Raw genomic sequence first — 26,806 nt, 5'->3', positions numbered from 1 at the left:
AGACAGCGAAACTATTAGTATTAATATATATGTATATATATATATATATATATATATATATATATATATTTATATATGTTCTAGCATGCCTTGGGTAACAATTTCACATATGTACATTTAAGTTATATAGACAAAAATAGAAAAAAAATAGTTTTAGTATAATTTACCAGTCACTTTTTTATTCCAGCTTTATTCGTCTTGCTGATTATTTGATTGTCAACACTATGCATGTGTTGGCAGTGAACTCTGTGTCAACCTTACTCACCTACCTCACAGAACAGCTTCAAAATACTCCAATTCTTACAGAGATTCAAAGCTACAATGTGTTTAAAGAAGATAAGAAAAAGGATGATGAAGAAACAAAACAGAATGAAAGAAAAGGAGATAAGGTAACCACCTTAGATGTTAAATATTTTCTTAGCTTAGTAAGGTCACAAAGTTCCTTATCTTGACTATTTCATGAAATTACACATTTTACATATGATTTAATATATGATTATTCATAACATCATAACTTCTACCACATGATGAAGTAGGAAGCTTATTCTGCCATTATTTTTCAGTTTGCATAAAAAACTGGAATTATTTTCTTTTATTAAATAACATTAGATAAAATATAGTAAGCCTGTAATGTTGGAATTTCAAATTACTGAAATGTTGTGAAACAAAAAGAAATCCTTACCTTTTTGCTGGTTTTATTTTTAAACACATATTTAAAATATTAACAAATATGTAAAGCACTGGATTAAACAATTGCTCAGGTATGCAGATGCAAATAGAGTGCCTTTGATATTTCAAACTACTGTACTTTCAGCATTACCTTTTTTAAAAAAACAGTATAATCTGTATCAATTTAGTCTTATTATACCAACATTAAGTTATATTTATATAATTAAAAATTTTGGAGTGAAAAAAAGTATTTCTATCAATGTCTTAATGAAAAGTCTTGATTATGAAAAAAGATGTTAATGCTTTCAATTAAAAAAACCACATAATTCTTAAAATACATGCTATTTAATTTACAGATGGATGAGGAAGAAGAAACCAAATTGCCTCCCTTGTTCATCACTGAGCTTATACTAGAACCGAGCCAATTACTATTTTCTCCTGACAACGAGGATTTTCAAGATGGAATATCAGAAGTTATCAAACGCTTTCAAGATGCAGTCTTAAGTGTTCAAAATCTTGTTCCTGATGGATATTTTGATGCCTTCACAAGGTAGGTTTCAAATACATATACCTACATTTAGATTGTGTATAGTTTCTTATTAAAAATGAAATATTTCCATAATAAGTCTGCACGCACACCCCCCCCCCCCCCCACACACACACATATATATATATATATATATATATATATATATATATATATATATATATATATATATATATATATATATATATATATATATATATATAGCTTATATTATATATATATTATATATATATAGCTTATATTCGTGCTTTGCTGTGGTGTGGATATGCATATTACCTCAATGTTTACCGCGCTGTGATCCCCACATTGGGACGAATATTTCTTCAGCTCACTGTGCTGCGTGCGGGTGGCTCTGTCACTTTGGTGTGAATATGGATATTCACGAAAATTAAATTAGGGTAAAAAATAAATGAGCAAACACTCTCACAAGCGTCCGCCCAGACATCTCTCCTCCCTGAACTCGCGGCGTAATTTAAACCACCGCCAAACAACACGTTTACCTGGGCGTCCGCACACAGGGAGAGACTTCCACATTGTTCCAAAATCTATAGCGATGACTGACACACTACCTTCAGCGTTATATTATATATATATATATATATATATATATATATATATATATATATATATATATATTTATTTATTTATTTATTTATTTATTTATTTATTTATTTTAGACCCATTATTAACAACAAGTTTGAAGATAAGATATGTGGTGATGGCCCAAGCCTTTCAGTTATGTTTGAGGATGACAAACATTTACAGACTCTTATCTACAATATTAGGGTAAAACATTTTTTTTTTACTTTTTTCTACTTACAATAATAATTGGATTCAAAATATTTTCATTTTAACAACAAAATAAACATTTCATTTAAAATAAACTGGCCTTCTTTAATCTGTGTTTGAAGCAATAAAAAAAAACATGCTACCTTGGCACCTAGAAATAACTAATTTATAAAAATTTGTTTTTTACTGAAAATTATCACACCTCATGAAATAAATCCAAAGAACATTTCAATTATTTTCTTTAATGCTGATGGTTGGAGTGCGTGCCAGTCTCAAAAGAAAGTTCACTAAAATCTTAATAGACACTGTTGAGTAAAGAAAAAGTTGTGTCATTGTTTTAGTATACTCAAGTTACAATCACTTCATTTACTAATGCCACAGAAACAATGAACTATACCTTGCCTACTACATCAGGTTGAAAAGGGTAATCTGCTCATACTATTAGTTGTTCAAGAGTAAATATGAAATATGCTAAAGAAACTTGTACTGTGTGTTTGTTCTCTAGTGTATTTGGCAAAAACCGCTTTAGCTATTGAAATCTCTAATCTGAATAATTAAAGTGAAAGTTTAGTTAAAACATTTGCCTATCAACCTTGTAATATGCTTCTGTGACAGGATGCTCTCAGTGCAGCTTTCAATGCAGCCAGTCAGTATGCTGATACTTTTGAAGCTTACAGAGAATTTTTTAAAGAAAATGAAAACTTGGATATTTCTGCTGTGAGTGGTGTGGATCATGGTATGTATTTTACATTGATTTTAAATCCTAAAATATAATTTTAATATACTTGATGCAGCTTCAACATGTATGATGTAAATTTTCTACATTGATCTATTTAAAATACTGCATATTTTTCTTTATTATGTTTTCAGGTGTAATGTACAACTATTTTTTAATTATTATAAACAGTAGGCATATGTAGGTTCAGCCTGAGAAGTTATAATATTATATATTGTAAACTTCATGAACTAGAAATGGACATGTAAATATAATTATTAAAAAGAAGTAGAGTCTACAAACTCCAAATAATATTGTATTTCTGGGTGAGAGGGGGTGGAATAAGAGGGAACTACATGTGATAGAGGGAAGTGTTAAATTCATAACCATCATATTTTCCCTTCTGTGCTGAGAACACAGAGGGCTGCCACAGAAATCTCTATCCACTTTTGGAGGTCTCTGGCAATTTTCGCCAAGATAATCCAGCTCTTGTCAGTAGTTGTTTTTCTGCTCTGTGCCTCCATGTCCCCATGCCCTTCTCTGTTTTCTTTTTCCTCAAGCACCATTCTTGTAATATCATCTGATTTCCTTGCTTTAATATATCTGTAATATAAGGCTGGTCGTAATGTGTCAGTCAGTCAGTCGGTCATTGCAATAGATTCTTGAACAATTAAAAGTAAACTTCAACACTTGCCGTGCTTTTTACTTGCATCAAATTGTCTTATTATAAGTGATATATATATATATATATATATATATATATATATATATATATATATATATATATATATATATATATATATATATATATATATATATATATATATATATATATATATATATATATATATATATATATATATATATATATATATATATATATATATATATATAGTTTATTAAAACTAACATTTACTTTAGAAACTGTGTTGAAATGAATTTTTATTTGTTTTTCTTCAATACTTAATGATTCTTTTTGCTTATATTTTCTCACCTTTTAGAGGGTGTCACACTGACAGGTATACCTATTAGTAATTTAGCAACTTTTCCCCCTATAGTTAGATAAGTGTTATTTTTGTTTAAATTTTTAAGCTCCTTTTATTAGTATTTTTATTTATAGTAGTTTGTATGAAAGATATTTTTAATAACTTTTTGTAGAAGTAAGTGCTAATTTTTGCAACCTTAAAAAAAACGTAAGCTTCAAAACAGTTAAATATTCTAAGAAAATCCAGTTTTGATTCTTTTATATTTTTTAAAATGTTTTGAAGATCTTTGTATATGAATTTGTATTTGAAGTTTAAATTTCTAAATTGCTTGAATTTCAAAAAGTTATTTAAAAACAGAAGTATTAGATTTCTTTATTTTTCAGATGTGATTTTTCAAAACATATCATTAGTAACTCTTAACTTACCTACTTAATACACTAATAGTAATCTAGAGATTTAAAAAAAAATTTACTATAATATACAATACATTAAAAGTTGTAGCCAAATTCAAATTCTTTTTTACTAAGCCACGATAATTTATACAATTTATAAATCTTTTTTTTAATATTTTTTTTTATTTTGAAAATCTTTGTTATTTATGTAACTAAATATCCATTAAGTTATTACTTCATAATTAATTTATTTTATACTTTCAGTAATATTTCTAGTTTATTTTTTTATATTAAAAACACATAGCTCATTGGAGTTTTAGATTAGTTTTGATAAGCATTATTTTACAAAGATGGAGCTATATTTTATTGAATGCATTATAAAAACAAATTAACTTTAAAAGTAAGTTAAATATGTTGTACAAAAGGTTTTAATTTCTTTCTAACCAATTTCTATATTTTGAATTTTCTGCTGTTGATCACTAAACAGAAATAGTTTGCCAAATAAGTATGCAATTTGAATGTCAACAGATGTACAGTTCTTTGCTGAACACCTTGCAAAATACAACACGCAACACAAAATGGCTAAACACATTGTTGAAAAAAGACCAGTTGGAATGCTAATAGTTGATGCCACAAAAATGAAATCACTTTTAATTCCATCTCCTTTAAGATGCTTGGATGTAAATAATATTTTTTTCTTCTTTCTTTAAGTATAAATAATGAAACAGTGTGAATTCTAAGAGTATTAAATACATTCAAGAGTTTAGGAGAGATTTTAGATTAGATATTTTAACATCTAAAGATTGTTTTAACCTTTCCTGAATTTTATAACCTACTGTTAACTTACAAAAAATTAACTATCAACTATTTCAGAGATAGTTTTGAGAAGGCAGAAAAACAAAATATGTTTAAAAAACCTTGAGATATTTAGAGTTGTTTTCGTAATCAAAACATTTTGAAATTCATGAGTTATAATTTAAAATAGGTTATCAATGACATGCTGCCTCAACTAGCAAGAAAAGAAGTGGATAGACTAGTCGCTGAACTTCAAGATGCTCAGTTCAAACTAGAAGCAACACCTACAACAACCAATGAGTTTGTAAACTCACTTACATTTCTGGATGATGTTCAAATCAGAGTGAGTAGCAGAAGCTTATAATATAATATAGAGAATAAATAATTTTCACCTAAAGAATATTATTATGTAGACAAAATACTGGAAGTCAGCACATTTTGTTAAAAGCAAATTACACTGCTCAATGTCAATCTAATTTACACTATACCCCACCCATGTTACACCAAGAACCACAACCTAAAACAAACACCCACACAGGAACTGCCCCACACCCCAACCAACCAATGTTAAGACTGATAGAAAATACTTGATAAACATTAATAATAGTGGGGTGAATAAAATTGATTAATTAAATGAGGTTGAGACTCTGTTTAATATTTTAAAGTTAAGAATAGATTTGGTAATCATCATTGTTATTTCATAAATCAATATCTATTTGGTTTTGAAGATTCCTGCAGATTTTGCTGTTAGTTTATTGGTGAAATTTATTTATTTATTTGGAATAAAATAATTAATTTGAAAATTGGGTACAGAAGAGAAGATAGTTTAAAAGGAAACAATTTTAATGCTAACTTTTGGTACTTCAGTTTATGTTTACTATGTATTTTCATACCTTTTGATTATCACTAGTTCAATGATGAGAGTTAAGGTTTTGGTGGCTATATCAGCATTAAAAACACAAACAAAGCATTAAATATAACTTAGCCATCACAATAGGTTGCTTAGTTAACAGATTTGCATTGTGCTGTTAAATAAATTGGTATAACCAAAATATGTTGTTCTTCTATGAGATTAGTCACACATATGGATAACATTGCAATGTTACAATGGTGTGTATGGTGGATGATTGATTACATGTGGATCATGGTGTTAGTGGGTGTCTTGTTGATTGTGGGGCTAGCTGTATGGGTGTGGTTCATGTTAAGGTGTGGGGAGGGGTAGTATAGGGTTTGGTTTGGGCTGTGATTAATGGTGTTGTGCTGGGTGATGTATTTTTGGGTGTGGTGCGGGGTGGTGTGAGGTTAAGTCTACTCTATGTGTGTATAGGCCATGGGCAGATGAAACAGAGTTTACCTGTTTGTGTGACCTCTTTATATAAAGGAATAGTGTACTCCATGTGTAGTTTGGTGTATAGGCATGTGTTATTTGTATGATGTAGTGTATGGGAAGTTGAGTGTATAATGTAGGATAAGTGGCTGGGTATGGATCATGTTATAAGTGGAGTGAGGTGTGTGTTTTGATATGTGGGGTAGTGGGGTGTTGGTCATGGAATGGGTGTTTTGTAGTGTTGTATGTGGGGTAGGGTGTTGTGTTTCAGATTGTTGGGTGGTGTTTCTGGCATGGGGTGACTTATGGGTTGTTTGGGGTTTGGTTCAGGGTGTGGATCATGGTATCCTGTGTGAAGTTGTATGCTTTAGGGTGTGGAGAGGGTGGTGTGGGCTTTTGTCTACTCTGTGTGGTGTGGTGAGGTGTATGGGGAGTTGTGGGATGAGTGGTTGGGTGTGGATCATGGGACTAGTAGGGGTGAGGTTTGGGTTGTGCTATTTGGTATAGTGGAATGTTTCAAATTGGTAGGGGGGGTTGGTTGGGGTGTGGGACAGTTCATGTGGGGCTGTTTGGTTTGCTTTGTGGTTCTTGGTGTATGTGGGTTGGGCATGGTGTAAAATTTTCTTTCTGTTACTCTCCCCCTTAATTTTTTAAAAATATTTTATTATGTTGAATTAATATATATTTCACAAGAATTACAAAACACTGGTTGTTTTTTGTTTTGTGCCGTTCATTTCTCTCCTCGAAATGTTCATTTTAGATTTTCACAATCTATGCATTTGAGTATGTATTTGAGCTAATATTTTTATCATCTAAATGCTTTAGTTTTATTTGATTACACATATTTTAGCATTATTCAATCAGTTTTCTAATGATTTTAGAAAATCAATGACTAAACACAACTCATGTCTTTGTCCAAAAAGCTTTAAAATATATGATTAAAACAAGAACAATTGGATTGAAAATGATAAGTTTTAATCCAGTTTGACTGTAATGATTTTACTTTGTTGTTTAGTACATGTTTTCTAAAGCTCCTTCAATTCTTCTCTTTTTTATTATTATATATTTTGATTGCCTAAATCTTATTTTAGAAAATTCTTTCAATTGATGATTTCAGATTGATCCCCTGGAGAGGGAAGCCATGGTTGTTAAAGAAATGTATGAGCTGATTGAGCAATTCCATGTACCAATGCCAGATGTTGATCTTGTCACATATCAGGTCACCATTTCTTTGATCTTGATCTATGTTGTTTTTTTTAAAATGAGAATATATACCTTATCAAACAGCAGTGCCTTTAATGATTATCTTAAAAATATGAAGACTTTATTTTATTTGTTTTCTAAATCAGTATTATGCTTATTTTTTTTTTACACACAGTGTTGTTTCAATGAAACAAAGGTACATTCTATGAGAATAAAGCTGTTGTCTGGACCTTTACAAATATTACTTTTTCTGCCATAATGCCTGATTCCACACTCTTTGATATATTGTCACCCCTATATAACTGTTGTTAAAAATGCAAGGTCTGTGGATGCCTGTCATGGTAAGAGGTCAGCCCACCCAGCTTATAGCTGTGACCTCACAGCAAAGCTTGACTTGATGAGAACTGCTCAGATCATTTCTTTTGTTGGTGCTGGTCAGGTGCATCAATAAAGCTTGGGGTGGTGGCCTCCATCTGACTATAGTGTTTGTCTTGACAGAGACTCATTGTCAGCACTTTTGCTTAGTTGGAGCATTTAAATAAAATATTATTATTTCAGCCACAAAGCATTTTCCACACCTTTTTTTTTTACTATTTGTTTCTTTTTCTTATATAGAAATGCGTTTAATCAATATTTAAAATATATTTTAAATTATATTCAGTTAAAATATAATTTCAATAAAAATATCTCTGCCTTTATCAAAATACACTAGCACACTAAAATATGTTCTGTTCTGAGTATTGATAGAATTGGGAAAAATTAGGACTAATTTTTTTTAAACTATTGAAATAACTTTAGAAATTATATTTATTGAGAAATTGGAAATACCATAAAATACTACTTCTAGTCGCCGGAAATCATTCAAAATGTGATAGATTGATAATAATAATAAGATATTGTGTATAAAATTTTGTTCACCTATATGAAACGGTATTTACATTATCAGTATTTTAGATACGTGAACTAGAGTAAAATACTACTTCCAGTTATCAGACAGCACTCAAAATTTTGAAACAATCTATAATATTAGCCTCATACTGTCTTTCTGTCTTTCCTCTAGATTCTAGAAACAACATGCCATATTTGTACTTGAATCACAATGTATTATTTTAAATAATGAAGTAGAGTCTATTTATGTATCGACTTAAATTTATTGATAGTTATAAAGGTTTTTTATTCTTCTGCATATGTCAACAAAAGAGCACACACAAAAAATTTAATACACGCACATTCCTAAAACATATTAAATGGATTAACGTAAAATAATATTTTCACTTAGATGCCTAGAAAAATGGACACATTTTATAACAGTAGTTTTGAAAAGAATTAATTAGTTAAAATGTTTAATCATTATGCCAGGGGAGGTAATTTAAAAAGTATGTACAACTTCCAGTTGTTAGAAATTGCTCAAAAACTTATAGAGAAATACAAATTTGATATAATACTTATATATAAAATTTCCTCGACACAACTGAAATAATCGTTTTTACAGACATCACAGACACTGACAAAATTGCAAAATCAATTTTTTTTTATTTTGGTAGGATGTTTAGATTTTTTTTATTTTTTGTTTGTTTTTGTAATAATTAATTCAATTGTGACTATCTTCTTCTGTTACAATAATAACTTTCTGTTATTATTTACAATAATAACTTTCTGTTATTATTTTTCTTTAATAAATTTTTTTTTTTTTTAGACTTTAAATCCTTCAATAATCACTGTGAGAAATGCAATAGATAAATCTCTCACTGAAAGGGACAGTAATATAGACAAGTTCTGTAATCATCTAGACAAGGACATTGCTGAGCTTGGTAAAGAGGTGAAAGAAGTTAAACAAGAGGCTCAGGTAAGCTCTGTTACTATTAACTAAAAAGTATGTACATAATGTTAATAGCAAATGCCAAATATTTTTAACAAAAGAGAATGGGGACTGCAAAAAAGAATTCTGTGTCATCTTGAGCATGTCCATAAACCATGAAGTTAAATATGAAATTTTCATTGTGTTTCCGACCAAATCAAATATATAATATATTACAAAGTGAATCAAATTAATAATTTGTCATAACTATTAAGTTAATTTATGAAAAAAGATAATTAAATTATCTTTTGCTTTTATTACTTAAAAATTGTTTTACTTGATTAAGTTATTGGTTTAATTAACCTGACTGTTGGTTAATAATTTTAAATTTTATATCTATGAACTTAGAATCCAATGATTCTTGATCCACAATCTGACAAAGACAAAGTTCGCACACTGCTTAAAAAATTACTTTCTACCATGGACAAATTGCAAGAACAAGCATTCACATATAAATCTTATCAAAAGACTTTCAAGGTGATGTATAGTCTCTACATAGTTAGAAAGTGAGAGTGATAGGAAGGAGAGAAAGAGAGCCATAAGCAAATACCTCACTTGCATTTTTAGGATCTATAATAGTCTATAATATGCTTGAAATTATGTTACTCATGAATATAGAAACTGGAACTGTATGAACAGTTGATTGATCTGTATAAAAACATACATTTCTTAAGGAGTAAGCAGACACCCATAGGGGCAAAGCAATAATTTCTTAACTATTCCATACTCTTTACCCAGGTTAAAAGTGGTCCAAATGCTGTTATACATTTAGATCTATAGACCAAAAGATAAAATACTTATATAGAGAGACTAAGGCATAATCTATTTGGTTAAGGACATTATTCCCCTTGTCTATTCCCCCCCTCCCCTGGACATCACCCCCCTCTAACATTACCCCATGCAGCCTTTACCCCTCTGAGTAATTACCCCCCCCCCCCCCACTAGATGCTCAAGAACCCTGGCCCACACCTTAACCCCAAACCTAAAGCTATAACTAAGCCTAACCACAGCTCCAATCCTAACCTAAATCTAAACCTATATCTCACCCTAACACAGTAAGCCTAACCCAACCTATTCCTTAAGCTATCAATATTGCATCTACCTCTAAATGACTGGGGGAGGGGGGGGGGGTAATGTCCTACTTGACATGGTTAAAGATGGAGGAAGGGGGAATGTCAGGGGGAGCGGAATGTCATGGTGTGATAGAGGGGTAATGTCCTGCTCCCAATATATTTTATATTAAGTATGAGGTGATGTATTTATAGAGTAAGAGATTACAAAGATTACAAAGAGAAACAATACAAGGAAATGAATAATTCTGACCAAAAAATATAAAAACTGTTTTGACTTAGGTGGAAGTAACCAAATTTGATGCTCTTGAGGAGACCCATGCTGAGCTAAAACTGAAAGATATGCTTTGGAATGCAATTGATGAGTGGGATGAACTCATGAAAGACTGGACTACTGTAAATATATTTTGATATTTTTTTCATGTAAGAATTAGACAACCATTGGCCAATAAACTGCTCCCCAGCCATTTGTACACATACATGTTCACATCTGTTGTTTCCATCTCAGGCCCCATTCCATACACTGGACCCAGAAACAATGGGGAATACAACTTTAAAATATGCCAAAAGTGTAATGCAACTTGAAAAAGGTTTACCTCCTAATGGTGTTGTACCTATTCTCAAAGAAAAAGTTGAGCTCATAAGAGAGAGGGTAAGTTAAGTTATGAATTCCCTGAGAATTTTTATGTTTTTTTAAATCTAATTATTGTCATTTAATTTAATAAGCAAGTGAAAACAAGGTAATTAAAAAGTCTAGTGACAGTTTAAGCGCAATTTCCTTATGTTATCTAAAAATAGCTCTGTCGTAGCGTAAATCAAGAGCAGGGTTAGTAAAACCATTGGTTAAAATACATGTTTTATTTACAATAGAGTTAAATGACTAATAACCATTGCGCGCCTAGCTACTGAACGTGATGACGCAGCCATTGAACGTGATGGTGCAGCTATTGAACGTGATGACGCTTGTGGTGTGGTTGGATAAAAATGCCTACTAATTCGGTCCAAATTTTAATTAATTAAAAAAATTTTTTTTGACCGAACGAAAGGATATTTTTGGAAACTTTCTTCGGCAATATTGTTCTAAATTATGGCAGGAATCGATTGGTACATGTTTCAAGTCGCTAAGTGGTCTGGTTGCCGAGATATGGGCCAAAAACTGCATTTTTTCAAGGTTTTTTTGGCTTTTCCGGGAAATCCATGAAAGAAACCCGGAATTTTTTTGGCCTATGTTCATCCTCGTAACTTGCTTAACATAATTGCTTTTGGAACTAGTCCTTGATATTGCTTCGTTGAGGAGGAGATACGACTTAAAGCTGCGGACACACATTCATACATCCATTCATCCATCCAGAAATGACAGGTTAATAAACGCAATTCTCCAGAATGGAAATTGCGCTAAAAATAATGTACAAGTATAGAAAAAAGTTTTCTTCATGCATTTTTTACTGTTTGTTTAAAGAATCAAAATAATTTGTACTTTCCTACTACCAAACTTTAGATGCCTGTAATCACAGATTTGAGAAATCCAACACTCAAACAACGCCACTGGGATCTTATAGAAGAAACATTAGATTTTCACTTCACCCCAGAGGAACCTATCACATTAGGCAAACTTGTGGAGATAAAAGCTTTTAAACACAGTGAAAAGCTACAAGAAATCTCAGGACAAGCTTCTAGTGAGGCATCTTTAGAGTCTATTTTGAAGAAAGTAAGTAAAAAATTGTGATAGGAAAGCTAATGTGTACAGAGGAGATCTCGGAAGTTTTCAGATCTAAATTAAAGTCCTACACATTTCACTTCATGCATAACTATTCAACAAATTACACAATGGAGAATTCAAATTGTTGTCAAAACCAATTTTACAAGATTTTTAAATCTACTAAATGCATTCACACATTTTTCCTTTAAGTTTTATCCGCTTAAAGCTAAGGAAAACCAAATGTAGCTATGGTTCTTCAATATGATCAATTTTAAAACAATTTTTTTTAATAAAGGTGATATTCCTTCAGTATCAAATAACTTGCATTATTTAAACCAGTTTATGTAAATGTAATTTTGACTACAGGTGATTGACTCTTGGAAGACAACTGAGTTTATAGTGTTAAACCACAAAGATTCTAAGGATGTTTTTATTCTTGGCAATACTGATGATATTCAGCAACTTTTAGATGACAGCAATATCAACATTGCTACCATAGCTTCATCAAGACATGTTGGACCCATTAAACCACAAGTGGATGAATGGCTCAAGGATCTAGATCTTTTTGGCAAAACATTGGTGATCATCTTTTAAAAACATTCTATTTTTTGGGCTTTTGGTCTTTTACAATAAGAATTACTTTTATTCAATCTTTAGTTTGTTTATAAAGTATATGAAGTTAAAAATTTTGTTCAACCACAGGAGGAATGGCTGAACTGCCAGAGATCCTGGTTATACCTGGAATCCATCTTTTCTGCACCAGATATTCAACGACAGTTGCCTTCAGAAGCAAAGATGTTCATGCAGGTTGATAAATCTTTTAAAGATGTGATGAGAAAAGTAAACAAAGTTCCTCTTGCTATCAGAGCAGCCACCCAGCCTGGTATGATTACAGTTTTTCTTTAAATACATATTTACTTGAGTAATTCTCTAAATCTATTGGAATTTACAATTAATTAATCGCTTTTGGTTTTAGGTCTTTTGGAAACTTTCCAGAACAATAATGGTCTTTTGGATCAAATCATGAAATGTCTTGAGGCATATTTGGAATCAAAGAGAGTTATTTTTCCAAGGTAACAATAAATGCTTTGTGTTTACAATTTTTATTAATAATCAAATGTAAATATATCATTCTTATCATAATATATATTAACTTTTAGCTTGCTTCATAAAATTTAAAAATAATTTTATAATTTTGTCTTACCATAAGTTATTAAAAACCAAAATAAAAAATAATATTTTTTCCTCCAGATTTTACTTTTTATCTAATGATGAGCTGCTTGAAATTCTGGCTCAGACTAGAAATCCATTGGCTGTACAACCTCATCTTAGAAAATGTTTTGATGCTATTTCAAAACTGGAGTTTGGTATACAAGGTCAAACTGAAGGCAAAACTACACCTGATCCAGGTTAGATTGAAAAAAATTATTGTTTAGTTCTTGGGTTTTTTATTTATATTTATACCTATTTCAAACCCAATTTTTGTTCCCTTTTTATTATTTACATTTTTCAAACTGATTTTAAAGATGATGAGAATAAACCCCAAGAAGTCCATTACACCAATGACATTTTAGCTATGATGTCACCTGAGGGAGAAAAGGTATCCCTTGGCAAGGTCAGTAAAAAATGTAGTTGAACTTTGATCATCTTTCCTATACATCTAACATGGCTGTGCATGTATAACTTAATTTCAATTGTGTGTTGATTTTAGGGACTTAAAGCTCGTGGCAATGTTGAAGATTGGCTTGGTAAAGTGGAGGAAGCTATGTTTTCAAGCTTAAGACGACTGTCAAAAGCAGCCATTGGAGACTATGAAAGAAGGCCTAGAGAGGAATGGGTTGTTGCACACTGTTCACAGGTTGTGTTTTAAAAACAAAATATTTTAATTTTTTTACTGTAATTGAATAAATAGATCTTAAATAGTATTTCTCAGTTAATTTAACCTTTCTAAAAGTATCCAACAAGCACAAATAGATGTTTATAGTATTTTAAAGACTGATCCTTTACAATGTAACTTTAGTGTTTAACTTTTCTACCATGTCAGGTGGTTTTGACCATCTCCCAGCTACAGTGGTGTCGTGACGTGACAGAGGTTCTAGAAGGAGATTTTGATAGACTGGAAGCCATGAAGGAATTTGAATTAAAAAGTTTCCATGTAATTAAAGTAGTTTTGTGGTAGCCTTACACATTATCAGTAACTCTATGATACCATTACAAAGACTGATGTAAATGTGATGGTGGTATATTAGTTCAACAACAATGATGACTATTAATATTATGGTTAAAATAAGAGTAAGGGTTAGGAAATCTTGTGGAGGGAATAAGCTTATCCTGCATTTTACTAGTTACCTTGTTTTGTATCATTATGTGTAAATTTATTTTCAGGATCTGAATGTTCTTGCTTCAATAGTTCGAGGTGAAGTTCCTAAACTAGCAAGAGCTGTGCTTTGTGCTTTGATTACCATTGACGTACATGCAAGAGACATGATTACAGATATGGTGAAAAAAGGGGTATGGTGGTTTCATTATTTTATTACTATTTTTTATTAAAATCAGTAAAATAAATTTTAATTTTTAAAATTTTCGCACACTAAAAATAGTCAAATTCTTCGGACTTAGTAGAATTCTGACCATAGCTCTATCAAAACATCATTTTAAAAAAAGTTTTAATATATACTGAAATATAAATAGTGTAAATTTGATAGTTATAAGTGCATTTAAAAAAAGTACCAAAAAATTAAAAATAACTAAGGTTTTTTAGAGTTTCTATAACAACAGAAATTATTTTCAAACCCTTTTTGCAACTTAATACTTACTTTCATTGGCCAAACATGATAAAAGTATTTAAAAGGCTTCAGATATTTTAGAAAATGGAAAAAACTGCATATTCCCTTAAGTTCTTTTCTGAATTTTCTGAATTTTTTTTTAAATTGTATGTTTTTAGGTCGACCAAGTTTCCAGTTTTGAATGGCAAAAACAGCTTCGCTACTATTGGGATCCAGAAATTGACAACTGTGTTGTCAGAATGTCAAACTCACTTTATGAATATGGTTATGAGTACTTAGGAGCATCACCAAGACTTGTTATTACCCCACTAACTGTATGTAATTGCTTTCTGTTTAAGTGTAATTACATTTTATTGGATCTAAGTATATTAATAGAGAATTTTATGATCTACTCATTTTTTTGGTTTTATGAAATATTGCTATAAAAATAAAAATGCATTTTATTTCAATTGCATGATTTAAAATCATTTTAGATTTCTGTTTGTTTTTTAAATAATTTATTTCCACCAAAATGTGGTGATACAATAATAAACTGACTGGGATGGTGGCCAACTCCACCAATTACCATAAATGTAGTGATACAATAATAAATTGACACACTTCATGCTTTAGTTCAGTAAGGTAAGTTTGTTCTCAAATTCTGAAATCTAGTGCCAGTGTTGTATCTGCATCAATGCAATATATTTTTTATGTTTTCACAATGAGCTAATAGCTTAAATCACAGTAATAATAATACACTTTTCGTTTCTTTGAATATTACAAATAAAGCACAAAGTCTTGTTTCCAACAAATATTCTCAAAAGCTCATCGCTGTTACAGATTTCTATATTTGACACCTCTACTAGACTTTACATTACTAGCTTTGCCTTCAAAGCTAGGATTTTGGCTTTGAATGTTCTGACATGTGGATAGCTGTAACTATTTTCTCTCACAATATATTTGATGCCCAATGATTTGATTGTTATACATCCTTGTTCATACCTCATTCTGTTCAAACCACTAGCCTTATGGTCCTTTTTCTAGTGCAGCTAAACTTGATGTAATTTAAAGGGCTTTTCAGTTCTAATCACAGGCAACTCATCTATGTCAAGTTTATATAGAAACGCAACCAACATTTGTTATAAAAATGTGCAACACAACATAATGTTCACAAAAGGATCAAACAATATTTGTATACCTCATATAAAAGATATTTCTTGATTTGTGCAGGATCGTTGCTACTTGTGTTTAATGGGTGCTCTTCAACTGGACCTTGGGGGTGCACCTGCAGGGCCTGCTGGTACTGGGAAAACAGAGACAACAAAAGATTTGGCCAAGTCTCTGGCTAAACAATGTGTGGTTTTTAACTGCTCTGATGGCCTTGATTACAAAGTAATAATTTTTATGTTATTTTGTTTCTGAATATATAATTCCAATTTTACAAAACAATATATTAATAAATAATCCCATTTTAGAAAACATGTATTTTGCATTATTTTTTTAATAACACAGTATTACTGATCAGTTACTTTGAATTAATTTCTAGATGATGGGTGGCTTTTTCTCTGGTCTTGCTCAGTCAGGAGCATGGTGCTGTTTTGATGAGTTTAATAGAATTAACATCGAGGTCTTGTCAGTCATTGCCCAACAGCTCATCACAATCAGAAATGCCAAAGCTCAAAGGGTATATTAGAATAAATATATTTTTTGAAAAAAATGTGTGTGTAATGTGCAAGAAGTGCTGTTTTTATCAAATGTATTAACATTAGTGCTATAATATAAAATAAATTGCTTTTTTTTGTTATTTACATTATTTTAGCTGCAAAGATTCATGTTTGAAGGAAGAGAAATCAAACTGGTCTACACATGTGCAGCCTTTATCACCATGAACCCAGGATATGCTGGTAGAACTGAGTTGCCTGATAACTTAAAGGCATTGTTTAGACCCATTGCAATGATGGTTCCAGACTACAGTAAGTTGAGTCTTTATTTCAAGTTTTATAGGTTTTATGCGTAGAACATTTACTTGTGTACTTTCAAAAATTCTTTGCTTAAAACATATTTTCTCAATTTGTACAATAACGTATGCTCCTACTTGAATTGCTTTTAGCTCTGATTGCTGAGGTGATACTTTATTCTGAGGGATTTGAATCTTCCAAGGGTCTGGCACAGAAGATGACCCAGATGTATAAACTTTGTTCTGAGCAGCTTTCCCAACAAGATCATTATGACTTTGGGATGCGGGCAGTCAAAAGTGTCCTTGTTATGGCAGGCTCTCTAAAAAGACAAAACCCAGACAAAGCTGAAGATGTTGTACTAATCAGAGCCCTTAGAGACAGCAACCTTCCCAAATTCTTAACTCAAGATGCCTTACTTTTCCGGGTATGCAACCGTCCATTTTTAGGTTCTCTTTTCTTCATGATCTTAAAAAAATGTAATTGTCTATATACCTTGATTAAAAACACATTTCAGGCCATCCTGTCTGATTTATTTCCTGGAGTTGAAATCCCTGAACATGACTATGGACGTCTTAAAGAAGAAATTATCAGTGTACAGCTTTCTAAAGGTAAGATACTTTTTAAAGATCTGAAGTCAAATTTGTTTTTAACCCAAAATTCAAATCCAGTTCTATATTTTTTCAAAATCATCTACTTTCTAACTGAACTACTTTAAACAGGCCTTCAAGTAGTTGAGAACCAGATTATCAAGGTGATTCAGCTGTATGAAACAATGATTGTACGTCATGGCGTCATGTTGGTTGGCCCCACAGGCGGAGGAAAAACAACAATATACAAAGTATGTATTTGAATATTTGATCATAGTTTTTCCTTTTTGAACCAACCTATAATGTATTCATTAGACTGTCATCTTATTTTTGTATTTATTTTAATAAATGTAGATTTTAGCTCAAACTCTGGAGAATCTGCATGCTGAAAATTTAGGTGTTGAATTTTATCAGCCTGTACACACCTATGTATTAAATCCTAAAGCCATCACTATGGAGGAACTGTATGGTGGAGTCAACAAGCTTACCATGGAATGGAAAGATGGACTTATGGGCCTGACAGTCAGGCATGCAGTGCAGGTACAGTCCTTGAAGAATTTATCTTACTAATATTTAATGATGTGTATCACCAAGTGTACACAGCTTAATTGTAACTACTTTATATTGTTATATAAAATGGAAGCTGGGTAATTCAAGTTTGTAATACTGTTTTGTCATCAACTAATGTACAGGACACAACTGAAGATCACCAATGGATTGTTTGTGATGGCCCTGTAGATGCCCTCTGGATTGAAAATATGAACACTGTGTTGGATGACAACAAAATGCTTTGCTTGGCAAACAGTGAAAGGATCAAGTTCACACCTTACATTCATATGTTGTTTGAAGTTCAAGATCTAGCTGTTGCCTCCCCTGCAACTGTCAGCAGGTACATACAATGACAGTTTTTATTTGTAATGTTTTTACAGAGTTTCATCTGCACTATTTAACTATCTTCTCTATATATGTGTAATCTGTAATGCTTGTGTTTGTTAATGAAGGTGTGGAATGGTGTACATTGATGCAGAAGAACTGAAATGGATGCCCTATGTCAAAACCTGGATTAAGACTTATGAAAAAAGACTGAAACCAGAAAGCCTAGAGTTTCTTTTAATGCTCTTTGAAAAAGCTGTAGAAAATGGACTTCAGTTTGTCAGCAAAAAATGTGAACAAGCCATCAACCAGGTATTCATTATTTGCAGAAATTATATTTATGCATACATACAAATTATAACCCAAGATTTCCAATTGAAACACCAGTATTATTTTATCCACATCTATACAAATCAATGCCAAAATACTGTTGACAGTATTTTATTACCCTATTTTATTTCTTATGTGTAGGCTATTTAAAATATATTAATCATTATTTCCTATAGTTTTTCAATCATCCCATGCATCCCAAAAATTAAATTTGGCTCATTTTAATTGGTTGTGGTGTGCTCATGTCACTTTATATTTACCATTCAAAATATTGTGATATAAAAACATTAAATCTGTGTTCATAAAACTGTTAGGAACATATATATATATATATATATATATATATATATATATATATATATATATATATATATATATATATATATATATATATATATATATATATATATATATATATATATATATATATATATATATATGTTTGTCTGTCTTGGTGTCTGATTGTTTTTTATCTATTACTACACCGTTGATCAGAGTTCCATGACACTTTTGGAAGTAGTTGAAAATACTCCTTGACAGTTTCTGCGATAAAAAAAATTCTTAGAAATCAGCAGACTTGAGCTTACTAATGATGGTTGTGGTTGAAGTGGAGTGTCTCTTTGTTCACTCACTTGATGCATATAAAATACTTCACTCTTCCTGTCACTTTATTTCATTTACCAGTTATACTTGCAATACAACAATTTATCCCTGAACTTAAAGAATTTTACTAAACTTAACTGAACATAACTGAACTTGAATGCTATTGTACAATCTTTTATTGCTTTTATTTGAATTTTGTAATTCTTTTTTCTTCACTTGTCTTGCCTTTTTTGAGACTTTCTTTACAATCACCCTCAGGCCACTGTAAAAAATTAGTCTGTTGAGTTTTGTTTTTTCCTGAATGTTGTGGAAATTATTTAGGCAAGTGTCATAAAATAACTCTTGTGCATGCCCAATTATTACTTTTACTTGGAGTTTCATTCCACCCATTGTAAAACCTTATGATTTGGCTCTTCATATCTTAAAGTTTACTCTTATTTCAAAATTAAACATGGCTTGTTTGAAGGCTCGTATCTTAATAATCTTGTATGTTTGGGTTTGCGTATTTGTCAAGGTACCACTGGATATTTATGGATGTATTTTTAATCTCTCTCCCTCTCAAACTCCCTCTCCACCAGTGGCAAAGTTCATGCTGTTAGAAATTGAACCATGGAACATTTGAGCCTGAATCTGACCAGAGTTAATTAACAACATTTTCTGGTTTTCAGGTTGACATAAGCAAGGTTGTAACCTTGTGCTGTCTTTTAGAAGCTCTCATCTTTCCTGCAAGAGGAGGACTGGATATGAACCTAGATCAGGTGATGGAATATTAGCTAAACAACTGTTAGCTATAACTATAATTCTTAATTCGCTTTTTTAATTTTTAACTTATTAGGCTAAAAATAATTTTTATATCTATTCCTTTGTTTTTTGCATTACAGACCAAGCTACACATGCTTATTGCCCAAACTTTTGTGTTCTCATATTTATGGGCAGTTGGAGGAAATTTAACAGAAAACTACTGGGATTCTTTTGATACTTTTGTCAGAGGGCAGTTTGATGATATGGGTGAAGCTAAGGTTAGAAAAATAAAATCTTTAGAGAATTTAGCATAACCTTCTTGATGATAAGTCAAAAAGGCTATTAGATATTTGTAAAACAGTTTAATATATTTCTTGATTTCCATGGCATTACTAAATTTACTATTTAAGTTAACTGTAAAATATTTAAAAGTCTCATTTCTATTTTAGCTGCCACCCGCTGGGGACTTGTGGAGCTACTATGTAGACTACGAGGCTCGGCGGATGGATAACTGGGAAAAAATAGTTCCCAGTTTTAAGTACAACCGTGAGGGATCATTTTTTGAAATGCTTGTCCCAACAGTTGATACTGTCAGGTTTGGCTACATACTCGACAAACTGCTAAGCGTACGGCGCTCTGTTTTGTTTACAGGAGGCACAGGTGTTGGAAAGGTATGAACTTACACCATCTCTTTTGGGACAAAGCTAGTTTTTGTTTTAGTTAAAAAAAGATTAGCAATAAAAATATAGTTAATAATCCTATTAAAAACTTGTTTTCAAATATTTTAAAAGTCTGTCATCGCTAGAGGTCTTCTGGAGAGTATTGCAGACAGACAGAATTATGTGCCTATCTTCATTAACTTTTCTGCACAAACAAGCAGCTTTAGAACACAAGAAATGATTGAGTCCAAACTTGAAAAGAGAAGAAAAAATGTTTTAGGTAAAATTAACTTTGCTTTTAATGAGTTCCCTAGACAAAATGTTTGTAACAATTTTTTTGTTTCGTTTGAATTTTCACCAAGTGGATCAATCAAGCTTAAACTATTCATGATCAGGTGCACCAAGAGGTAAACGGGTTGTCATTTTCATTGATGATCTCAACATGCCAAAACTGGACACATATGGTTCACAACCACCAATTGAACTTCTTAGACAGTACCAAGATTTTGGTGGACTCTATGACAGGGAGACAATGCAGTGGAAAGAAATTGAGGTAAGTTATCCTTATAATGAATCTTTTGAAAATACTTCAAAAGTTCATCATTTTGACTTTTATGTTAGATTATGTCAATCTTGGGAGTAAAACTACTTGCATATAAATTTATTATTCCTTGATCACTGATATCAATTTTCATTGATACTTACAGGATGTGACCCTTTCAGCTGCATGCGCACCTCCAGGTGGTGGCCGCAACCTTGTTTCTCCTCGCATGTTTAGACATTTCAGCATGCTGTGCATTCCTTCACCAAGTGAACATAGCTTAAAACACATGTTTATGGTAAATATTTTCAATCATTTATTTTACGTCATATCACCATACATTTTATTGACCAATCATTTTTTAATATATTTTAATATTTAGTGAAACAATATGTTTTCTCTTTAAAGTAAGTATAACCTCTTTTTGTTTAGGCTATCCTAAATGGATTTCTGATGGATTTCCCCCATGTTGTTAGGCAGTGTGCTGAATCAATAGTGACTGCAGCTGTAGAGCTGTATTTTAGAATGAGTTCAGATTTGTTACCCACCCCTGCAAAATCTCATTATGTTTTCAATTTAAGAGACCTTTCCAAGTGTGTACAAGGTAAGTCATTTTATTAGTTAATCACAAAGATATTAGGCCTTATACCTTTTTATAAAATCACATTTTGTTTAAAAAAATATTTTTCTTAGGCATGCTTCAAGCAGATCCAGGTGTAATTAGAGATAGGCCACAAATTTTTAGGCTTTTTGTTCATGAGACTCAGCGTGTTTTTCATGACAGACTCATCAATAATGAGGATAAGATGTTTTTTCATCAAATCATGTCTGAAATGGCCAGCAAACATTTTGGAGAGGTTTGTATTGTTTGATCATAAAAGCTACAGATCTCATACATCATTTCCTTCTGCTTCTTTGCTCGAAATATTACAAGTTTTAATATTTTTAGTTTTATTGAAAATCATTGTATAAATAATATTATATGCAAATTCCCTACACCACTATACCTCATACTATGAACCCCCTTACCCCCATCTTTTAAAAGTTTAAATGAAAGGGGACGACAGGACCATTGTTATTCTATATCAAACTGGGGAGAGGAGGGCGCTCGGGTCCATGTGGACATTTACTTCATATGTTGGATTACACATTGTAGTGCTTACATTTTAAAACAGACATAAAACTTGTTTCCTGCATGTAAAAAATAAAATTAAGGTGACAGAGGTCATGCTTTTAAAAAAATCCAGCTCAACATGTAAATTGTATCTATACCTACACTGTGGTCATCCATGTCATAAGCAACATTATGATTTTTAACTAACCCCCTGCCCAATGTCAAACATTAAAGGATTTACCAACATTGGTCAATGTTCAGCAGCCTACATCAATTAAAGTTTGCTGAAATATATAAAAAAATATTTTTTACCAACATGAAGCAGGAGGTTAAATTCCGTGTCTAACTTTTCTGCAAAAGAGTGTCATTATCCCTTTGAGATCCCCTAATAAAGATAGTACCTTTCTGGTAAGCAAGTGATTAAGTAAACAGAAATAGAGGCCATGAACCTGAGGTGGGCTTGCGACTAAATAATCTTATAAATGCTATTAGTAATTATTAAAATACATGCAACAAAAGAGAATAATTCTTCTAGCACTTTGTTCCAAAAAAAATCCAAAATTTTTGTGGACATCATATATGGATAAACCCAGTGCTGCTCATTTTATTATACTTAAGTGAACATCTTTTAACATATACATACCATTTACAACATCTTTTATTACAAAGCTTTTAACAAGTACATGCAATTTACAACATCTTTTATTACAAAGCTTTAAACATATGCATACAATTTACAACATCTTTTATTACAAAGTTTTAAACATGTACATACAATTTACAAAATCTTTTATTACAAAGTTTTAAACATGTACATACAATTTACAAAATCTTTTATTACAAAGTTTTAAACATGTATATACAATTTACAACATCTTTTATTACAAAGTTTTAAACATGTACATACAATTAACAACAGACAGTGGAACCTGAGTCTTTTGTTGTGAAGCCAATACTCTTTGGTGATTTTATGAAAATGGGAGCACCAGAAAGTGACAGAATGTATGAAGAGCTGACTGATATTACAAGAGTTGCTGCTGTTTTAAATGATGTGAGTAATACATTGGAGTAATATTTTACTGTATTAACATCATTTGTTTTACAACATTAAAAAGTCACCTTGTTTTACAAGCAAACCTAAATGATTATTTTAATAAATTGATTTGTTTTTCCTTCCCACATTTAGTACTTGGATGATTTTAACATGCAGTCATCTAAGGAAATGAAACTGGTGTTTTTTATGGATGCCATTGAACATGTATCACGCATTGTTAGGATGATACAACAAGAACGAGGAAATGCTTTGCTAGTTGGTGTTGGTGGTACTGGCAAGCAATCTCTGACTAGGTTAGTGCAGGATGGCTAGTATCTTTCACTTGTAATCAAATATTGATAAAATGTTATCAATAAGGGAATTTGGGTAACACTCCCAAACATGTCTTATTTTTATTTTACTTCAACAAAAATTTAACCAAAATTATTTTATGTTCCGCTTTGTTATGAACCACTAGTTTAAGGATATCATTAGGCTTATCTTTAAGGGGATATGCACCTAAAAAAATCAACAAATCCTGATGTGGGTTTCCTGTACTATTGGATACTTTGTCCCTTTTTTTTTGTTTAAAAGACAGTTTTTATGACCCCATTAAGTAAAAAATATTCATTTTTTCCCAACTTACAAGCTCTCTACGAAAAGTTTAATATCCATCATCATATTGTATTCGGCATCATTGGAAAGTTGCATTTCTCATGTATTTGATAATCATATATTTTCCATCATCTCTGAAACACCCAAAGCTTACAGTTGGCTTTACAAATGACACAGCAATGGTATTCTCATTACCTACTATTCATTACTTTTTGCTATTTCTCTCAGTTCTCATTTTTTAACATTAAAAAGCCTACTACTTTTTTAAGTTATAAAACAATGCTCACCATATTTCTAGTAATTTTTCTTCATGCAAAAATTAAACTTTTGTCATGAGGGAATTGTGATGGCTTTCATAGAAAAAAGTTTATGGTAAATACTATGCAAATTTTGAAGCAATTGCATAAAGGGTGCGATTTTTTGGACCTTGTAGAAATCTGACCAGTAGCTCTATCAAAAAGTTGTCGTGACAAAAGTTTTAATATAAACTGAAATATAAGCAGTTTAAATTTGATTGCTATGAGTGCATTTTTAAACGTACCAAAAAATTCAAAATGGCTAATGTTTTTTTTTTTGGGTTTCCATGATAACCGAAATTATTTTCAACCCTTTTTTCACTGTTTAATACTTACTTTCATATGCCATACATGGAAAAAGTATTCAAAAGGCTTTAAATCTTAAATTGTAAAAAATAGAAAAAAACTGAGCATATCTGCTTAAGGAGTTAAAATGACGTAGAGCAACACTTTTCCTCCTAACACTGAAGCATTAATATATTTATTGACAAATAGGTAAAGTGGAAAAAATGAAAAGTTAGAAAGTTATTTGTAATTTGAGTAATAGAAGACTAGAAAAACTGTAAATAAAATAAAAATTCAAGAATTAATTATTCTTTAGACTTGCTGCTCATATCTGTGGCTACAAATGTTTTCAAATTGAGCTGTCACGTGGTTATGACTACTCTGCTTTCCATGAGGACATTAAAAAACTTTATGACTTTGCTGGTATCCAAAATAAACACACAGTGTTCTTGTTTACAGATACACAGGTTTGTAAAAATGTTTAATCAGAAAGCAAATTAGAACATTAAAAGAATCATTTTTTTGGGTACCAGAAATAAAATGTGTTTTTTTTTAAATTAAAGATTGTTGTTGAAGAATTCCTAGAGGACATTAACAATATTCTAAACTCTGGAGAGGTTCCCAACTTATTTGAACCAGATGAATATGAAAGACTAATCATTGGCTGTAGGCCAGGGGCAAAAGAGGCTGGCATCCCAGAAGGAAACAGAGATGCCATCTATGACTTCTGCATAAACAGAGTCAGGTAATCAGTGATAATTACTTTTCTGTAATTTGTTGTTTTTTACATTAACATCACTGTATGTCATTGGTGATATCAACCTATTTTCAATTTTAAATGTCTGTCCTAGGCACACAATTTGTTCTGGCATATTGCGTGATCATATATGCCTCAACTCCCCAGTCCCCATAAGGGCTCAAAAATGCATTTTATTAGGCTTAACTGTTATGAGCTATAGGCAGTTAAAAATCCCTAACCTTTATATCATAGGCCTGATCCCACCACTAAAATGATGATGTCACAAAGTTCCCACAGCCTACCTTACACCCACTAATAAATGAAATTGAAATAAAAAATAACATTTTGTTTAGTGTCTTTATTTTTAAGAAGTAAAAAAGAGACTATTCTACATTTCTTAAACCCCACCCCTTTTTACCCTTGCATCATCACAAAAGTTGTTAAAAACCCCTCTCCCCTGCATGTGAAGTCATCAAAGGACAACAATGGTACATGCTACTATTTGTGGTGGTGTTGTAATACTACCATAATAGACACATTCAATAATGTTCATCGACACTTTTGTTTTGTTTTTGTAAAAACGTCTCAATTGTTTTTCTCTGTAATAATTGTATGCGGGTGGATTCCACCCACAACGTACACCAAGGCTGGTACAGTGAGGGTTAAGAAACTTACAATCTCATTACAATCTCATTACAATCTCATTACAATCTCATTACAATCTCATTACAATCTCATTACAATCTCATTACAATCTCATTACAATCTCATTACAATCTCATTACAATCTCATTACAATCTCAATACAATCTCATTCATGTTTAATGGAGATTTGTAAGGTTGAGAAAGCAAACTTTAGTAAATGAAATTTAACTTTTCATTTGCAAAAGAAAGATAATACAATGCTTATGATTAGAATTTAAAGATTTTAAAAAGTTCTTAAAATTAATTATCCTTAGTTCAAGGCTTCACTGTATACTGAGGCTGAAACCAATGCTTTACTTGTTTTCTGACAGAAATAACCTGCACATTGTTTTGTGCATGTCACCTGTTGGATCATCATTTCGTAGCCGCTGCCGCATGTTTCCTTCACTTGTAAACTGCTGTACCATAGATTGGTTTGTTGAATGGCCTAAAGAGGCCCTTTTAGGTGTATCTAGATCATCTTTTGAGAGTGTTGATCTTGGTGCACAAGACCACCTCAAGGTAACATTTGCTAGTGTCTAAAAAATGTATTCTATATTTCATGACATATAAATGACACTACTTAGTCAAAAAGTTTTGAAATATGATTGTAAATCAAAATATTTTTTTTTTAAATATTAAAATGTAATAATTGAACTCAATTAAATTCCAGCAAAGTGTATCTGAAATGTGTGTTGACATCCACATGAGTGTTACTGCAATGGCAGAAAGATTTTACAATGAACTGAAAAGACGCTACTATACCACTCCAACCAGCTATCTTGAGCTGATCAACCTGTATCTTTCAATGTTGCAAGAAAAAACAAAGTGACTATTGCAAAATATTTAGGATACATTACAAATATATACAATTTTATTATTTTTTTCATACATTATACAACAGTAGAGTTTTAACAAGTGTCAAATAAATGC

At 31.3% G+C, this 26,806-nt stretch overlaps 1 protein-coding gene across 4 annotated transcripts in view; it reads left to right on the top strand.

Annotated features, from left to right (window-relative positions):
• Nucleotides 1–26,806, top strand: part of LOC131940853 (dynein axonemal heavy chain 6) — a 66,621-nt gene that overhangs the window by 11,854 nt on the left and 27,961 nt on the right. For 3 of the 4 annotated variants that reach the window (XM_059299742.1, XM_059299741.1, XM_059299740.1), the window contains exons 11-55: nt 188–389; nt 1,026–1,219; nt 1,894–2,002; nt 2,621–2,741; nt 3,722–3,739; nt 4,627–4,778; nt 5,084–5,236; nt 7,338–7,439; nt 9,120–9,269; nt 9,630–9,758; nt 10,634–10,747; nt 10,860–11,003; nt 11,850–12,059; nt 12,417–12,629; nt 12,753–12,933; nt 13,027–13,123; nt 13,302–13,459; nt 13,577–13,665; nt 13,762–13,908; nt 14,095–14,205; nt 14,436–14,561; nt 14,995–15,150; nt 16,046–16,207; nt 16,362–16,499; nt 16,635–16,788; nt 16,926–17,197; nt 17,288–17,381; nt 17,493–17,611; nt 17,715–17,900; nt 18,053–18,249; nt 18,362–18,545; nt 19,835–19,924; nt 20,048–20,185; nt 20,357–20,578; nt 20,699–20,846; nt 20,962–21,119; nt 21,274–21,405; nt 21,540–21,711; nt 21,801–21,964; nt 23,141–23,272; nt 23,408–23,568; nt 24,767–24,917; nt 25,014–25,195; nt 26,206–26,395; nt 26,547–26,701. In XM_059299742.1, the coding sequence (XP_059155725.1) occupies nt 188–389; nt 1,026–1,219; nt 1,894–2,002; nt 2,621–2,741; nt 3,722–3,739; nt 4,627–4,778; nt 5,084–5,236; nt 7,338–7,439; nt 9,120–9,269; nt 9,630–9,758; nt 10,634–10,747; nt 10,860–11,003; nt 11,850–12,059; nt 12,417–12,629; nt 12,753–12,933; nt 13,027–13,123; nt 13,302–13,459; nt 13,577–13,665; nt 13,762–13,908; nt 14,095–14,205; nt 14,436–14,561; nt 14,995–15,150; nt 16,046–16,207; nt 16,362–16,499; nt 16,635–16,788; nt 16,926–17,197; nt 17,288–17,381; nt 17,493–17,611; nt 17,715–17,900; nt 18,053–18,249; nt 18,362–18,545; nt 19,835–19,924; nt 20,048–20,185; nt 20,357–20,578; nt 20,699–20,846; nt 20,962–21,119; nt 21,274–21,405; nt 21,540–21,711; nt 21,801–21,964; nt 23,141–23,272; nt 23,408–23,568; nt 24,767–24,917; nt 25,014–25,195; nt 26,206–26,395; nt 26,547–26,701 (6,777 nt within the window). The remainder of the gene's footprint in view (nt 1–187; nt 390–1,025; nt 1,220–1,893; nt 2,003–2,620; nt 2,742–3,721; nt 3,740–4,626; nt 4,779–5,083; nt 5,237–7,337; nt 7,440–9,119; nt 9,270–9,629; nt 9,759–10,633; nt 10,748–10,859; nt 11,004–11,849; nt 12,060–12,416; nt 12,630–12,752; nt 12,934–13,026; nt 13,124–13,301; nt 13,460–13,576; nt 13,666–13,761; nt 13,909–14,094; nt 14,206–14,435; nt 14,562–14,994; nt 15,151–16,045; nt 16,208–16,361; nt 16,500–16,634; nt 16,789–16,925; nt 17,198–17,287; nt 17,382–17,492; nt 17,612–17,714; nt 17,901–18,052; nt 18,250–18,361; nt 18,546–19,834; nt 19,925–20,047; nt 20,186–20,356; nt 20,579–20,698; nt 20,847–20,961; nt 21,120–21,273; nt 21,406–21,539; nt 21,712–21,800; nt 21,965–23,140; nt 23,273–23,407; nt 23,569–24,766; nt 24,918–25,013; nt 25,196–26,205; nt 26,396–26,546; nt 26,702–26,806) is intronic. The other variant, XM_059299743.1, reaches the window with a different exon arrangement.

Source organism: Physella acuta, unplaced genomic scaffold (assembly GCF_028476545.2).
Source record: "Physella acuta isolate Inbredline_101_S28 unplaced genomic scaffold, ASM2847654v3 ptg000334l, whole genome shotgun sequence".
In the NCBI taxonomy this organism is placed as follows: Eukaryota; Metazoa; Mollusca; class Gastropoda; family Physidae; genus Physella; species Physella acuta.
This window is presented reverse-complemented; position numbering and strand designations above follow the sequence as displayed.